We start from the raw sequence: 18,022 nt of genomic DNA on the forward strand, positions 1-18,022 counted from the left end.
TCGATACGATCGTCCTATAAGCGCGATGAAACGCTGGTGGAAAGGTCCTTGAATGTGAACAACCTGGGATGTCGGATGACAACGACCTTGCTACTCTGACATATCCTCGTGACATCCTTTTCGCGGTGCTCGTTTTCCCGCCGCCAGTTTCGATCTGACCTTAAAACACGCGTTACATGGAAACACGGCTTTAATTGAGCTAGTCTGTGTGCGTCTCGAGACTTTTTTTTTTCTTATGTTGGAGATATCGACATTCCAGGATGGACGATCTAAATACAGTCAAAAACGTTTCACCGCGCGTCATAGGTGACCCTGTTCGACATATTAAGCCCCGTTTTCAAATATGGCCACTGGTTCTCACGTACTTATCTCTTTGTCAATCGTAAGTGGCAGCCCTGAGACGCTGGATAGATGCTGGCTAAGCGATTTCTAATTGCACGACTGCCGCTGCATAATACATGGTTTAGAAAATGGTAGACGGTTGTCTCGAGAGTTGGCTTAAGGCGAATCCATATTTAAGAGTGCTTAGTTTCGTTAGAACAATTTTAGGTTAGGTCTGGGTTGTTTAACCCCTTGAGGAGATGCTGTGGTTTGGAAGGCCATACTTTGGTATTCTTTTCCGAGATAACCATACAGCTTTCTTTATTGCTTTCCTGCATACGTGTTTATTAATGTTTACAAAATATTCACGATTTTTTTCAAACGATAACGATCAAAATTACTCGACTTATACGTCATTGTGCGGAAACCCTTTAAAAAAATGTGTCCTATAGGCTGACACTTCACCTGCAAAAATTGTGGACATTCTCTAGACAATAATAAACACAGGCGCAAGAAATTGATGCAGGAAGATCTTATGGTTCCTTTGGACAAAATTGCAAAACGTACGCGAATACGCGAAAGAAGAGATTCCGTGTATTTCGGAATGATCGTAAATTCGAAACAAAATCTGAGGTTTAAGGGCTAAGTTTTGCAATTTTCTTGGAATAAAGCTTAAGTTTATTAGCATAGGGACGATTCAAGGTTACAGAGCGCTTGCGAGGCTAAGTAATAGCCATGTAGAGTCACAGGTGAGTAGCCTGGAATCTCCAATGGCAACGACCTTGCCAGTCCGCGACGTGTCCTCGCGTTATCCTCTCTCGCCGCGGCATCCTGTTTACATCCCGGTTCACCTGACGGTAAATCGACTTCTCTTTTTCTCTTGCTCGTTCCACGGGGATTATTAATGCACGCGTGTCGAGTTCGTTCCGCTTGTTGCACGCAAGCGCGTCCCGCGCGCTTCCCCCACTCCTCTTCCAACCCATCCCCACTCCTCGCTCCACTACAGATTTACTAGCCTAGTGGAAAACATTCGGTGCTCTATTTGCTGCGCTGAAAAAGAAGAACGATTTCTGCGTGAAATGCTGTACTTTTTAGTGCTTCCAGCGATGAGTAATCGTTGAACACGTAATTATTATGGTGTTGCAGATAACACGCAAGTTTTATACGATCCTCGCTAGTGTTAATGGTACTATAATCGTTTCCTAAAATGAGAATTCCCCCCAGAGAAATTTAATTAATTTATCTCTGTAGAGTTTTTTGGCACGTTCCTCGGTTTTGAAAGGTAGTTTTGGATTCGAGTGAATGGTGAAAGATAGAAAAGTAATTCTTCAAAAGTCAAGATTTCGTCAATTTTTTTTATTGTGGCCAAAGATGGAAATAAGATTAAAGTGATGAAAATAATACGTAATTTAGAAGAGCAATAAACTTTTATCCATCTAGTGAATTCTCTCCCGCTATCTAGGGAATTCTAGAAAGGATAATAGCGACACGAAGCAGTGAAACAGGGAATTGTGAAAATTGAAAGATCTCAGTCTATAAAATTCCCCTGAATAATTATCTATAAATCAATGATCGCAACTAGTAGTTGTACGAACCGAAGAGAATCGTAGAAAAGGCGAAGATGTTAGGGAGCGAAGCTAGCGGTCCAGTGGGAGCAATTGGTTACATAAAGAAACCCGGTCCCGTTCCACGGAGCTGAGAAGAGAAATTGAATCGTAAGGTCGTTCCGTGACGCGTTCAGCTCGTAGCTAACGCTCCGCGGACACGTAACACGTCGCGCGTAGAATAATGTAAGACGTAACGATCGTCCGTAGGCTCGTACAGTAACACACCGCGCACAGGATGAAACACGATCCTGTCAGGTGAGCAGTGCGCCCCGTACACGTTCCCTGGCGTGACCTTATACACTTCGCGCAGCGATATTCTCTTCCGCGAAGAAAGCTCCGAGATCCCGTACACGTGGCCATCTCTACCGGGTGTCTTCAACCGTTCGGATCACCTCGATCGTCTCAGATCCCTTGCACAGGCGAAGTCGCGTTATTAGTGAAATTTTAGAAATTGCAAGTTGCGAGTTGCCAATACCAATGCGTCGTTTTATGTAACAGAAACAAATCTGCCATCTACGATAGAACTTCATTTATTCCGAGTAATTTTAAGTTTTTAATTTCGCTGAATTTGCGTATACGAATGTGAAATTTGCTCGTGTCTATGTTACGTAAGTGAAGGGGTATAATTAGGGTAAGAAGCTGATGATCCGAAGATCAAGAAATTAATATCAACGATGGGCATATCGATGATGAGTGTTGGGGTCAGGTTCCTTCTATAATCACTGACCTACCTAATCCTTATTGTTGGGACCAGGTACTTAAGTAACAATGAACACATCGTATTGAGATTCTCCGTGCGAGTTTCTCAGGAAGCTCTAAATTGTAGTTGTCTAGGGTTCCAAAACTAATCGTCTAAAGAAACAAACGAATCTATTTATCAGAATAAGGTAGCACAAATAACAGCAAATTCCAAGATGAGTTGAAGAAAAATGAACATTTCCCTCTGTATTTCAACGCGTAGAATTCACCACCTGGCATCAATATCTCATATCCCATATCATGCGTAGAACTAAAAAGTTACCAAATTAGGTTATTCACCCTTGATAAGAGTTAGGGTCCATGAGAGGATTTCTAAAAATTGACTGAACTCCTAGGTCATCGCTGACGATTAACGTAATTATTGCTCGATTTGTATCGATTGCCCCAGTTGAATCCTCCTCAGGGGAGTTCGACGTTGCCGTGACGGTCAATTACGTTGACCAGAGTGGTTCCGCGGATCGTTAAAGTCTTCCTTGAATTCCCCGGCCGAACGATCGCATGAATGACCGCTCCTGCTCGATTCAGCGGAGCCTAGGCCGCAATTAACTCGCCAGAGAAGAAAGAATCGATACACTGGTCTTTCCTTATACCGTGGCCGAGAACGCTAGACCGAGCAGGAAGATCAATCACGTCTTGAACAGTTCCCTTTTTTTCTCCTCTGACACTGTTCAAAGTCCGCTGTATCTGTCCGCCGCTGGATGTTATTAAAAAAAAGAAACGTTTATTTAAACTGTCGTTTGTGTAAGACGGTAAATGTTCTCTCTTTTTCAAGTTGAACACGCAGAAAAATGTAGGTTGAAGGATTAGAACGAGGATAGGTGTGATTCTGACGAGACACCTTGACAATGATCACGCGTGTCAGCGTCATCGTTATTTCTTCCGAAGAAAATCTGGCATGTCCAGGTGGCAAAAAATAGTCACACGTGCTCATTGGGTGACGAGGGACATTCTCCTTCCTTCGCGTAATCCTCTTTGGTCTCGCTGAGCGTGACACGAATGGATATGAGATCACTTCCTACTGTGAAGCGAATTTATGCGTGCCTCCAGTCACTTTTGAAGGATTTTTTCGATCTGTCCTCAAATACAGAATTTATTAGGCTTTCTCCTTTGCTCTGATATGCAGTGTAGAAATATTCCTTTTAATCAATGTATTTAGCTTTCAGCTAATTTGTTTGGGACAGTGTACTTTCTTTGGTGTGTATCTTTACTATAGAATTACTATAGAATTCAAGTCTAGGACTATTGAATTCGTTAGGGTTGCTACATTGCCCTAGTTTGGAACATAGGAATATTTCTTTAAAGGATTAGTGTATTTAGGTTTCAACTAGTTTGTTTAGGTCAATGTCCTTCTTTTGATTGCTAGGAATTATTGTCTACATTAAAATGAATTCATCCGTGTCTTCAGTCTCTCTTAAAGGACTTTTTTTAATCTAGCTTGTAGAATTCAACTCGTAGAACTGAACTACAGAATTTTGTTGAGCCTCCATTTTATTCTAACCTAAAATCTAGAACCATTAGCTCTGCATGAATTCGATGGTTCAATGTACTTTTTCTCGTTGGCAATAGCTTACTATTATATGTAGCATGTATTCGTAGAAGCTTCCAAAAAAGCATATTAATCACATGAAGAATGTTGCAACGTAATTTCTAAGGATAAAAGAAATGGCAATTTTTTGCCTGCGAAGAAAGGGAGACAGCTAGATACTGTTACGTGATACGTTCCACTGTTAGTAACACCGGTGTGCGTGCGCACACGTATCTGCATACAAGCGTAGCGAAACATTGAAACGAGCCTGGAGAGATCGGAGATTGCATTCCTGGCAAGGGCGTTCGCAGGTTATGTTCCCCTTATGAAGGAACTGAGAAAAGGAAAGAAAGGGGCACGCCTGAAGGTCTCTTTGGTCTCGTTCTCATGAGACGACCTGGTGTTTTTCTGTACCATCTTCGCGCTTGCTCTCACTTTTTAATCCCTTGTACATCTGCGATACTTGAAATAATTCAAATTGTTTTTAAAAATTCTAGGGACTTTTTTTTATTACATTCGGTTAGCATTGACGCATATGTTGCGTCCACTTGATTATTCCAAATTTAAATTTAATATAAATAGAATATAAAATAAATTCAATATAATTAAATTACTTCAATTAAGATTATATTTCGGTTTTTAATTTTAAAATAATAGTTCATGCAAGTATTTTTATACCTTCTCTGAGTTTGTATATTTAAAGAATCGTAAGTGAATTAGTTTTAAAGCTATTGTAAGAATGTCTACAAAGATAAATGTTGAGTTTTATCTCTGCAATGTTTACGCTCTTTCATTGCCTACATTTTTTATTTCTCAGAATGAAATTACCGGCTGTAAATCATAGCGTAATGGCAATTAGAATACGTAATAAACGAACAGTAGTTTGCAAGTTGTTTGCAAACAGGTAGTGCGCTTAGTTTTTTCTGATACTAATTACATATTAATAACTCGTTGTTGTGTCGTTATGTTATTTTGTTATTTTAAACGTTTCCTTTGTTTTGCATCTTCGTGCATAAAAATTCATGATTCACGTTCGATCTTCGACGAAGGTCCTTCCTGGAATGTAAAACTCGGGGAAAAGTTTCCAATTGAAATAGTTTTCCCCTATAGGAAACGATCTACGCAAGCATTCGTCGAATCGAATGTTCTTCCCCCTTTCGAAACCAAAAGATTTCTAACGTGAATCATAAAACTCTGGGATTTACGAGATTACACGTTCTATAAGAATTTTTATTGCCGTGTGTCATCCGCCATTCACCTCTCTTGCATCTTACTTTTACTAAATTCCTACATTCTTCGCGTTAGTTTCGTAATTATCGAAAAGTTACTAGAATGTTACTAAATCTGTTGCCGGCACTTGGGCAAATTTATGGTAAAAGGAGAAAGTCAAGGCGATTGTATTACTCAACGTAAATCGAAGAAAAAACAATTTTTCATTTAGGGTCTCTTCATTTTCGAGAAAATAAATCGAAAGCAAATTTTCGAATTCCATTTTCTCGAAAATGTAGCCCGAAACCTAACATTTTTTATTCTTTATCTCCGTCTTATTTTCGGCCATAGAGTCTCTCCCTCTCCTGGCATTACTCGCATCACGAATTTAGGTGCACGAATTTAGCGCACGATGACAATTTTTCTTCGACATTTTGGCCATGGAAAATTACGCGAGTGTACAAAATATATGGCAGGAGAATTGAAATAGAGTTTAGAAACCAGGTCTATTTGTATGCTAAGGTAAACACGCGTTACAAAATGGTATGTCGGCAGGTGGAATAAATTATCCCTGTGCGCGACCCTGATCGTGCGCAAATAATACTATAGATCAGTTTACGTCACTGGAACGACAATTACCGTCGTTTAAGGATGCAACATGCGCAGAACAGATGATGACATTCGTGGCCGACCTTCTCCTAGACTCGCTCCTGGGATACATTCTTCATATTCCCCTGGAAATATTCTATGACATCCACTGTATCATTCAGAACTCGTGGCTGAACCTATCGTCAGCCATAAAGCAGCTAGGATCTTCAAAAGTTAGTGATTTATTAATATTAGAGAAAAAGGACACCGAGGAATATAATTCACTTTAGACGTTAATACACAGCTTGGAATATTAATTTCAGACGATATAAATTTTAACCCTTCTTTTTGGCCTAATTGAAAAATTACTGCCTATAGACTTAAATCATTATCAAATATGAATAATTTATTAAGTAGTGTCAGACACTGCTCAGCCACTACTCAGGTAGAAATATTTCTCTCGGACCATTTGAATGGCATCCATAGGCGACCTTCTGACGAGACCCAAACTGGGGACAAAATGAACGGAAGGAAAAAGGAAGGCGGTGGCATTGCAAGGCTGCTGGCCGGGTTTTGCAATCGCGTTGTGATGCAATCGGACCACGGAGTCTCGTCGCGACACTGAAACGAATCCACCTGCGTGTTCAGTGAGAGACAGCCTTGCCTCTGGTTTATTTCGTGTTTTCGAACAGTGCTCCAACGATTATCGTTATAGGCAAGATTGCCGTTTCTTCGTCACGGGATCGTGTTACCTTCCTCTCCTCGTTTTTTTTTTGTTTTCTTTATCTACGCTGCCAACCGAAACACAGATGCTTAGGGAATGGTTTAACGTCCTGTGGATTCACGGTACATGCGTTTCTTTGTTCTTGTTCGGTTTTTTTAGTCCTTTTACCGTGACTCTTATACTCGCTAACGCGTGCAAGCTTTCGCGTGCATGCGTTTACGTGTTTCATAGGAGAAAATAGGAACGCACAGGGGCACATAGTGTAACTGATATACATCATGCTGGACTAAAGTGTTTTTTAAGAAAACGCTTTTTTAAGAAACTTGTTCGTCCTAAATCTCGTGTGATTTTTTTATTTTTTTTTTATTTAATATTTCACATTCACAATTTGTCCAATTCGTGTGAATTGGCGTAGAAATATTAATTGTCAGAACTATATCTGGTAGCGGCTTGGTCGTATGTATATTTTATTATAACTTGTGTAACGGTAGAACTGTATTTACTGGTAGAACACCGTACCATCAGGTTGAGTGAATTCTTGACAATTACACCCAATTATGCGAACGTTTAATTCCCATTTTATGGATGAAAAATGACAGGCAGTGGAGGGAACCGGCGAATCTCTGTTACGCGAGACGTTTGATCCCGGATGAAACGCGAAATAAGCGCGGTTCTAGTGGACAGCAAAGAGTCAGATAAAAAAAAACTTATCATCAGTTTACGGCGATGGAATTCACTTGGACCCAGTTTGATGGAACAGTAACTCATAAATATAGCTTAGAAAGTGATAAACGTGGAATGTCTGCACGTGTGAGAATTGAGTTGGTTTTCGTTATTAGAAGACTATTTACGACGTTGTTTGAAACCATGATTATCTAATCTATAGAAGTTGGCGTTTGTTTGGCCAATCTTGGGACGAATTGTTCATAGACTGTACTTTGGTCGTGTTCTTCCTAGTCATCGTGTATACCCAGTAATTATGATACAAATAGTGGAATTTTTCCAATTTCTAAGCACCACTTTGCAAGTCCGTAGAGAGGCCAATTTTGGCGAACCAGCACTCGAGTAAGTACTACCAGTTTAACCAGTTACGATCATCAAGTTGTGTTGTTATATTTTAATCGACGAGAGAGCTTTGTGCACTGTTCAACGTGGACCGTCGTGGCGAGGCTGTGAGAGACAATAGTGTTAGCAACTTTCTCTTCTGCATGTGATGACAATCGGCCGGATATCGACCACATGCTCATGCACACAGTGTATAGAGTACCCACTGTAGCATAGTATTAGTGTACATATATTGCAGCGATACGATACCGAAAGAAGAATGTTCATCGAAGAAGTTATCATCTTACAAATAGTCGCGATATATCTGAAAACACGAAATTCCAGAAAGTAATTCACAGTAGGCACTCGTATACGGCGAAACGAAGAAATGGAGGACGCGTTAACCGAACCGGATAATTGCAGTATCATGTTTCGTTGTCGATATTGGATTTATCTGGCGATAGGCGCGGTGTCCGTTACGAACAAAAAATATCTCCATTCCAGGCGTTTATTTATTTTTCCAGGTGTCGATAATCCGACTGGCTCATTTAAACAATGGTATTTTTAACTCGATAAGTGTATTAGTCATCGACGTTTCTTCGAGTGGATCAAACTTGGCCGGATTAGTACGATGACGTAATTCGATTAGTCATCGATTTGGATTAATTACAATTATTATTGTTTATGTGCGGACCTCTATATTTTATATTTTTTATTCCTCAGCGAAGTATTAATTTTCTAAATATTATTTTTATCGGTTATTTATACTTTATTTTATCTTGCACGTTCGAGTTTCACACAAATGCATAAAAATATTGCCAGCCCTTTCATTCTCTTTCTTCGAGCGAAAGATTCCACGAGGACTTCCGCATTCGTAATTTCCCTGCGAGTCTCAGCGAGCTCTCCGGTCCACCGAGGAAAGTTGTTTATAGCCATTCCCCTTCTTATTTCCCCTCTTCCACCGACCGGCCAACACAACCCGTATCATTGAGCTCGCGTGAATTCTAATCGCTTTTTACGTAATATGAAGCAGGGCTGCGTGCAAGGAATGCATCGTTGCGCTTCTTCTTGCACGGTTGAAAGGCTTCGCCGGTTCCTGTCGATGCAACCTGGCGCACAGTGCTCGTAAATCAGCCTGTTTTTAGTCATGCTATCGTTAGCCAGGCTAGTTCTTACTCCCTGTCTTTAAGACATTAGGCATTGGGACAAGAAACTTGCCTGATGAACCTGGAGCAAACTTGCTCGTTGGCGTGGTTTCGTGAAAGGAGATTCTAGGTTTGTATCAAGGTCCAGGCTAGATCTTGCGCTATAGTCTAACCAGCCAGAGTTGGCGTTGCGGTGGCGAGGATCTCGTCAAGATCATTTGGTCTAATTGTAATGAATTTAGGTAGCTTGTCATAGGGAAAAGTAGGGTGGTCTAATCAAACCTAATGGTAAGGACTTAGCCAAGATCATGTGGTCTAATTGTGATGGGTCTGTGTAGAATGATACAGGACATAGTACATTAAGAAGGTCATCTTTCTAGCCACATATGCTGAGGAACTCTAGTAGCAAGGATTCTGTCAAGATCATGTGATCTAATTGTAATGAATTTAGGTAGCTTGTCACGGGGAAAAGTAGGCTGATCTAATCAAACCTAATGGTAAGGACTTAGCCAAGATCATGTGGTCTAATTGTGATGGGTCTGTGTAGAATGATACAGGACATAGTACATTAAGAAGGTCATCTTTCTAGCCACATATGCTGAGGAACTCTAGTAGCAAGGATTCTGTCAAGATCATGTGATCTAATTGTAATGAATTTAGGTAGCTTGTCACGGGGAAAAGTAGGCTGATCTAATCAAACCTAATAGTAAGGACTTAGCCAAGATCATGTGGTCTAATTGTGATGAGTCTGTGTAGAATGATACAGGACATAGTACATTAAGAAGGTCATCTTTCTAGCCACATATGCTGAGGAACTCTAGTAGCAAGGATTCTGTCAAGATCATGTGATCTAATTGTAATGAATTTAGGTAGCTTGTCACGGGGAAAAGTAGGCTGATCTAATCAAACCTAATGGTAAGGACTTAGCCAAGATCATGTGGTCTAATTGTGATGGGTCTGTGTAGAATGATACAGGACATAGTACATTAAGAAGGTCATCTTTCTAGCCACATATGCTGAGGAACTCTAGTAGCAAGGATTCTGTCAAGATCATGTGATCTAATTGTAATGAATTTAGGTAGCTTGTCACGGGGAAAAGTAGGCTGATCTAATCAAACCTAATAGTAAGGACTTAGCCAAGATCATGTGGTCTAATTGTGATGAGTCTGTGTAGAATGATACAGGACATAGTACATTAAGAAGGTCATCTTTCTAGCCACATATGCTGAGAAAGTCTAGTAGCAAGGATTCTGTCAAGATCATCTTCCTAGTCACATATGCTGAGCAAGTCGAGTAGCAAGGATTTTGTCAAGATCATTTGGTCTAATTGTAATGAATTTAACTAGCTTGTCACAGGGAAAAGTAGGGTGGTCTAATCAAATCTAATGATAAGGACTTAGCCAAGAGATCGTTTGCTCTAATTATGATGAATCTGCGTAGAATGATATAGGCTGAAGTAGATTACAAAGATCGTCTTGCTAGCCACATCTGCTGAAGAAGTCTAGTAGCAAGGATTGTGTCAAGATCATTTGGTTTAATTATGACGAATTTGGTTGTATTAGATGAACAGAGGGAAAAGTTATAATAGATTAAGAAGGCCATCTTTCTAGTCACACATGTGCTGCGGTAGTTTCATATATCAACTCTGGCTGTCTCGACTTTGGTCTGTTTTGTTCCACAAATTAACCCTAGCTCTGTGTACGTGAGGTGATTAGGCGGTTGGCATGTTACGATTCACGCTTGATGTCTGAATGATCAGTGTTTGATTGCCAGTTTCCTAGGCCCTCGGAGATATTACTCGCGTCAGCAATTTTGGCTGTTTTTAAAAAGATTCCCTTTGCATTAGAAATATTATTTGTGTCAGTGTATCGCGAAACTGCCACTGTTAGCAACAACTTTTGCCCATCCTTCGGACCACTGCTAACTTATCATTCTGTTTTTTCTTCTCTGTTGCAGGTAAGTCGAGCCTTGAAGTATAGAGTACACCTTGTCCAAACTGGTAAAGCTTCTACTATAATGATCAGTATCTGGTATAACGATATAATGATAAGTATCTAATATAAGGCTAATGAAACAGAGGAAACTATCAGGTGGACGTTTGAAAATCAGTTTGTAGTCTAAGTATCTGTGTGTCTGTGTATTATCGAGCCATGATATGGAAAATTTCACTGTACTTGCGATTCGCGGTATTTCCTCATTTTACTGCACTTTTTGCGTGCCATGCCATCGTTATGCAACGATCTTTCGTTCGTCGACGAACGAAAGTCGTGGGAGTGGAGAAGTGCGATATAGATTAGTTTGCGAGCCAGTCTAGTCCACTTTCTCGCACTGAAGAAAGCTACCGGCATAGATAAGGGGCCTATGGAGCCCATTGATTGAGCCAAAATTAATTACTGGTCCAGCACAGCCTACAGTCTCAGTCCTGGATGCTTGACTCGTAGAGAACACTGCAAGTGGGAAAATTGAAAATTGTCGATCCTTTATTGGCAAGTGTACTGCATACCAATGAGAAAACCGTAGTGTAGAATTTAGATGCAATTTCCCTTCCTAAATTGTTATTGACAATTCTAGAAGATGGTGTGACAATCTCAAGTGAAGAAAGATGTAAGTATCAATGGATACTAGATAATTGTACTTTTGGCTTTCGCCTATGCCATCTATCTAAACCTAAATGAATGACATATTCAGATTTCTTTACAATTAAAGGTGCCACAGGTATCTTTCTGCAGATACACTTACCTCTTTCATGAATTTGGACTGCATTAAGTCACAAGACTTTTCCCCCTGAGAAACTTGTTTCTTGGTGCTTGCAGTGTTTTCTACAAACAGTCTTCAACCATGAGACTCACAGCTTACCGAAAGTCCTGAGTAGCAGTATCTTCTCAGTGCAGGAGTCTGAAGTTTGCTACAATCTGATGATACGTTGGTCTTATAAGAGAACATAAAGGTTTGAAGTTAGCTAAGTTGAGAGTTATTGGCAGTTTGCTAAAGAAATACCGATCAATTTGAAATAGCTAGTACAGTTAATAGTCGTTATATGATCACTGCCATAGATGACCAAGGTCCTTTGCACATTGCTGTATATGATATTATACAACATGAGTTTTCAAGGTAAGCTTGACTGTCAGGAGCATTACTGAACTTGACTGGTTCTAATAGCTAATCTATATTTGGATTAGATATAATTGAAGCCCGCAAGAAGGAAGTATCACGGTTAGAATCATCAAGCACTCTTGGCAAGATTAATTACTACTCCAGGACAGGGAAGGATAATTGTTGAACGATGATAGAGCCTGAAAAATGGATGAGAGAGATTTATGCTAACTCAATAGTTGCTGTTATTAACTGATTGCAAGCAATTGACGTTTTAAGCGACCTTTAACGTGCGTTACAAAGCAACCAGTTTACCGGCGAACAAGCTAATCCATGAAATCGTAATGACTATGATAATGATGATTTCTAGTTTGTCGGGCCGACTAATGGTCGCGCTACCTTCACTTGGGCTACTAATGAACGTTGCAGAAGGAGAGTAATCGAGGAAACTACTGCGTTTTTCCTCTTCTTTTTTTCTTTTTCTTTTTTAATTTCACAAAGCAAAAGTGAAAATTCCTCGCTGGCGTGGAAAGTTAAAATCCAAACGTTGAAATTGGAAAAAGAAAGGAAAAAATTCGTTCGCTTGACACGGTGTTGCGAATGGAATGTTTGCATAATTCCTGGCATATAACAGAATCAGGAAGAGTTAGATTTACGAGGAGGGGAAAGGAATCGTTGCACAGCCAGCTTGCATAATCGTGTGTGCACAGGTTGCATCAGGAAATGCATCGAATAGTTTTTATCTCTGCCAATTAAGCTTTTATTTCGACTATCTCTGGAAAAATAATTTTACTTTATCCTTGGATGGCTGGAGCTGCTTCATTTTTAGCTCATGCGATCTTCTCTTACTTTCTTTCTTACATCTATTATTGCTATTGTCCTGGTTTTCTTAAGTTTGATGAACGACATATAAGTTGAAGTTTCTTGATGATAAAGATTCTCCCCTGGACTAACTTCCTTGAAACTTTGATCAAAAATAGACAATTGTGGCTTCTTCTTAAAGAAATTACATTACCCTTTTAAATGCCATCTTCAACATTCTGTCATATTTCTTTTCTACAGAACCAATTTACAGTGAGAGCCATGTCTGTCATTCTTTCACTGTGTTCTAATTGTAAATCATGTCAGATAGTCAGATTGGAGAGCACCGTTAGTCCATATAAAGTAATATTAATAAAATCATATGCAGTAAGAGGAACATTGGTGCTTACCATTTTTACCATTTCAGACTGAGAAATCGCATCTCTGGTCAGAATGCTGTTGCTATAGGTTGCATGTACAGTTAACGTTCTATGTGTGCAAGATAATCAGCATGGATTGTTATCTGGACTGAGGTAATAAAGTCTGCGTGGAAGCTGTCACGTTTGGTCCACGTGGTGGTAACCGTTCCTCCTTTAGATACTTTAAACGGATAAGAGAGAGCACGGTTCCCTTGGAAAAAGCGCTTGGAATGCTATTTGGAACGATGGAGATTGGTTCGTCCGACGGATTTCAGATAATTACGTGGGTGAAATTGTGGAACGTTTCGATACCAACCTACGTTCGATAGAATCTTGTAGAAAGAAGGATGGATCTGTTGGTAGAAAACGGCTGCTTCTAGAGTCTTGATAAACGCGGCAATTGCAACAAGAAGGTTCGAATAAATTGTAGACCCGCAATTCTTTGACGTACGTGTGATAAGCTTTTTCTTTAAATGACGGATATTGAGAGATGGTTTTTCCGATTGAAGAGAAAGCCAGCAGATCCAATGGCTGATATGACTAATCCGATGTGACGAAGTTGAGAGACGTCTGACAATTCTGGATCAATATCAGTCGTTCCACTTTCTATTTAATAATAGAGTCCAGCCAGCGTAGATAATTTTATTATCTTTAAAAAAAAGCCATTTACTTTGGCGAATTATCGTGTGGAATAGCTAGGTAGCTCTGATCATGCCATGCAAAATAATCGTAATAAGGTGAAGCAGAGATTGACTCGATTAACATTCCTGTTGCTCGTGCGTCCAGGTACAGTCAGGTAAAATCTTCTGAAATTCCAAGTTATTCGCCTCTTGTTCAGGCTAGTAAATCTTGCTGTTCTAGTTAGCTTGGCCATCCAGTCCCATGTCGTTAGTTATCGAGGGACCTGCCTGTAGGGACGAGACACGGCGGGACTGAAAAGAGAGCAAAGATGGAATCTGGACGTATTTATGATGCTCCCGTGATTAGTGCATCTCCTCCTACCTTGTCTCGCTTCTCTCTTTACCTCGTTTCGCCCTTTGCTGTCCTTTGCACGTTTCCACTTACTGACTACGGTTCTGATGGATCGTCTTTCGGTTCTGTTCCAATCCCATTTTCTCTCCCTTTGTTTTCTTTTTTCTTTTCGTATTTCTGAACATTAATTTATAATACTATCCTTGACTCGTAAAATCTTAGGCTTGCACCTATCGTGGTTTCGACAGTTTGAAGATTTGGAGGACCGATAGCCTGAAAGATTCTGAAACTTAACAGCGTAGGAGATCGGAAATTCTAAAGTCTGAAAATTTGGTAATTCGTGAGTCTGAAAATATGCAAGCGCGGGATCTTCAATGTCCAAAGTTTGGACATTTGGAAATTTTGGGGATTGAAAAATCGAGAAACTCGACTTGTACTTCAGTGCCTGAGAATTTAGGGATTTAAAAAGCTTGAAAGTTCGTAAATCTGATGGGTCATTGATTTAGATTTTGTAAGTATCTGAAAGGCTGAAAATTTGGAGATTTGAGAGTTCAGAAGCTTGGAGATTTGAATACTTCAATGTTTCCAAAGGTATTTTAGAGATTGAAATGTCTGAAAATTCGCCAATTCGATGGTCTGAAGGTCTGAAAGTTTGAAGATCTGGAAATTTAAAAGTTGGGAAGCTTGAAAATACAGAAACGTCAAGTACTGGAAATTTGCAGAGTTGGATACTTCAGAGTCTGAAAGTTCGAAGGTTTGAAAGTCTGAAAGCTCTGAAAAGGTTTAAAAGTCTGAAAGATCGAAGATTTAAAAGTCCGAAAGCTCGAAGATTTAAAAGTCTGAAAGCTCGAAGATTTAAAAGTCCGAAAGCTCGAAGATTTAAAGATCTGAAAGCTCGAAGATTTAAAAGTCTGAAAGCTCGAAGGTTTAAAAGTCTGAAAGCTCGAAGGTTTAAAAGTCTGAAAGCTCGAAGATTTAAAAAGTCTGCACTGTTCGAAGATTTAAAAGTCCGAAAGCCCGGACATTTAAAAGTCTGAAAGCTCGTAAATTTGATGGTTTACATGTCTGAAAACCTGGGCATATGAAAGTTGGAAAATCTGGAACTATAAAAGTCAGAAAATCTGGAACTATAAAAGTCGGAAAATCTGGAAATCTTGTCATCCAAATTCTCATACAATTTTCGCTTATACGATTCACTGCCCTAGTATATATCACTCTGAATAATTTTCTACAGTTTCAGTCTCGAGTCCTAAAACCTTGGCTCTTCCTATGGCTGATCCTCGCCGGTAGTCCTTGTATTCTTCCATGACGATCTCGTTGCTCTTCTTCTAGTGCGTGAGACAGGCATGTAGCTTGCGACCGTGTGTGCGTGTAATGCGCGCGCGTGAGGTAGAAGAGCAGCCTCCGGAGAAGCTCTCTCCGAGGAGGTCGCGAGCAAGGCCATTTGGGGCGTTGCCCTCCTGAGCTCGATCTCGAGCTTACATATGGCCGGTTATCCACACGTCGAGCACTCGTTCAGCATCGATCTACTGGGTGTCCTGATTCGATCCTTACCTATGTTTCTTCGAAAGTAACGTGTCAAATACGGATATCCGCCTTATAACACAGTTCCCTAGTCAGCTGTTTTTGACGAGTATACTCGTCACGAAGAAATGGCAATATTTCGTCTTACGACAAGTATACTCGTCATGCGTAAGAAGCAGTTACAATTTGCTGTTCAAATTGCAAGTCTAGCGGAAACTAAAATATATTCGTCAATTTTAAGATCTTTTGAACATTTGGAGGCCAAGACCAAGAAATAAAAAATAAACAGCAAATAAAAACTCGATAATTAACCGAAAGTGTTACATATCAATGCTACTTATGCTAATTGTAAAAGAATGCCGTCGACTTTTTGTCAGAAAGATCTTCATTTGCTACTTAAAAGCGAATTAAAAGTGAATTAAAAATTTCAACGTTCAGATTCAACTGTGAGCAAACTATGCACACGCTTGGGCATCACAGCTTAAAAACTTAGGGTACTGCTGTTTCAGAATTTGTCGGTGGATTTTAATGATGGGGTCGGAATTCAGCTCGTGCAACGTGAGCAGGCAATAATCTTATTGCAGTACAGAGTGAGTACGGAGACTATAATCCGAAGGTTAGGAGCAACGCATTAAGAATACTGATTTGTCTGGGATTAATGTTAATGAGGCGTGTAGGTGCCATTGTTTGGTTACTAAGATATTTATAGATGACGATTGTTTTATCCTACGTAATTGTGCTGCTGACAACCTTGTTACATGAACTCAGCGATTAATATATGTTCACCGTGAACTTAGTAATTTTCTGCGTTGGAAGGTCATCGCTTTAGCATATTGAATCACACAGCAGGAGCAACCACTATACCGAATAAATAACGTTTACAGACGTTAGAATGAAATTCTAAATAGCAAGGGTTTGTCCCTAAATTTTGGTGCCCCAATTAGGCAACTGCCTTCTTTGTTAATAAATCCATAGTAGTGGGAATTCGATCAGCTAATTAGACGAATCTCTCTCGTTGCATTAGACATGTGGTCATCTGAACAATTGATGAAATTAGATGAAACTTAGGGGCACCTCTTAAATCCTAATGCACAGACCTAAATGGTAGACACAAGAAATAACTTTTAGCTCCTTCCATGGAACAGTAACTAGCTCTGCTCATGGAATCTCTTTAATTGCACTGGACATTTAGTCATCTGAACAATTGATGAAGTTGAAGAAAACTTAGGGGGGTTTCTTGAATCCTAATGTCCTGACCTAAATGATAGACACAAGAAATACCTTTCAACTTCTTCCATGGAACAGTAACGAGCTTTGCTGATGAAATCAAATGAATCTCTTTAATTGCATTAGATATTTGGTCTTTTGAACAATTGATGAAATTAAATGAAACTTAGGGGCACCTCTTAAATCCTAATGTCCTGAGCACAGACCTAAATGGTAGACACAAGAAATAACTTTTAGCTCCTTCCATGGAACAGTAATGGGCTTTGCTCATGGAATCAGATGAATCTCTTTAATTACTTTAGATATTTGGTCTCTTGAACAATTGATGAAATTACAAGAAACTTAGGGACATCTCTTAAATCCTAATGTCCTGGGCACAGATGTAAGTGATAGACACAAAAAATAAACTTCAATTCTTGCCAAATGTCTTTGGGATAATACCACGATTAAGATCAACTAAAACCAATGTCAGAACTGAGAATTCTTAACAAAAGACTCGACCAGAAGACTCTGGCTCTCGATTATCTGGCTTCTTTTCGCCATCTCCTTGATCTGGACTTGGAAAGTCTTCCTTGAGAAACGCTCCTGCACAATTGCGCCCGAGTTCCCAGAGGTGAGAACAGCCTGTGACGAGGATCGAGTTTCTTGGTGGAAGTTGTGCAAGTGTATTACCGTCTTCTTAAAACAATAGCTGCTGCTCCTTCGCTCGCACAGGTTTATTAAACTAGGAACAGAAATTAAATACCAAACTGTTGGACGTCTCTCTGTCTGTTAATACCGTTCCAGTATCGCTCATGGCGAAGATCAAAGGCAGGAAGATTGCACTCTCTTGCAGAAATAATTCCTCCGTTACGTTTCTTCCCATCCAACAAAGAGATGGACCAACAGGTGGATCAAGAATATTGGATATCTTGTATATCAGACGCAACGACATTTCGCAACGTGTTACATAGCTTTAGTGAATTTAAATATAATAACAGACTAATATCTTCGTCGACGATCTTTTAATCCTTTGATTAGCGACTGTGTGGAGAAAGGAAACAAGTATTTGTAGAGTTGAAAAT

The 18,022-nt window shown here is 39.8% G+C and overlaps 1 protein-coding gene across 10 annotated transcripts in view; it reads left to right on the forward strand.

Moving 5' to 3' along the window:
* Positions 1–18,022, forward strand: part of LOC126874476 (uncharacterized) — a 96,785-nt gene that overhangs the window by 43,906 nt on the left and 34,857 nt on the right. Inside the window, exon 1 of one of the 10 annotated variants that reach the window (XM_050636596.1) lies at positions 6,688–6,855. The exons of 8 other annotated variants lie outside the window; for them this stretch is intronic. Coding sequence is in view for 1 of the 2 variants with exons in the window: in XM_050636592.1 (XP_050492549.1) it covers positions 7,713–7,798 (86 nt within the window). In the remaining variant the exon portion in view is untranslated. Of the gene's footprint in view, positions 1–6,687; positions 6,856–7,697; positions 7,799–18,022 lie in introns of those variants that run through there. One more of the 10 variants, XM_050636592.1, reaches the window with a different exon arrangement.

Source organism: Bombus huntii, chromosome 16 (assembly GCF_024542735.1).
Source record: "Bombus huntii isolate Logan2020A chromosome 16, iyBomHunt1.1, whole genome shotgun sequence".
NCBI lineage: Eukaryota > Metazoa > Arthropoda > Insecta > Hymenoptera > Apidae > Bombus > Bombus huntii.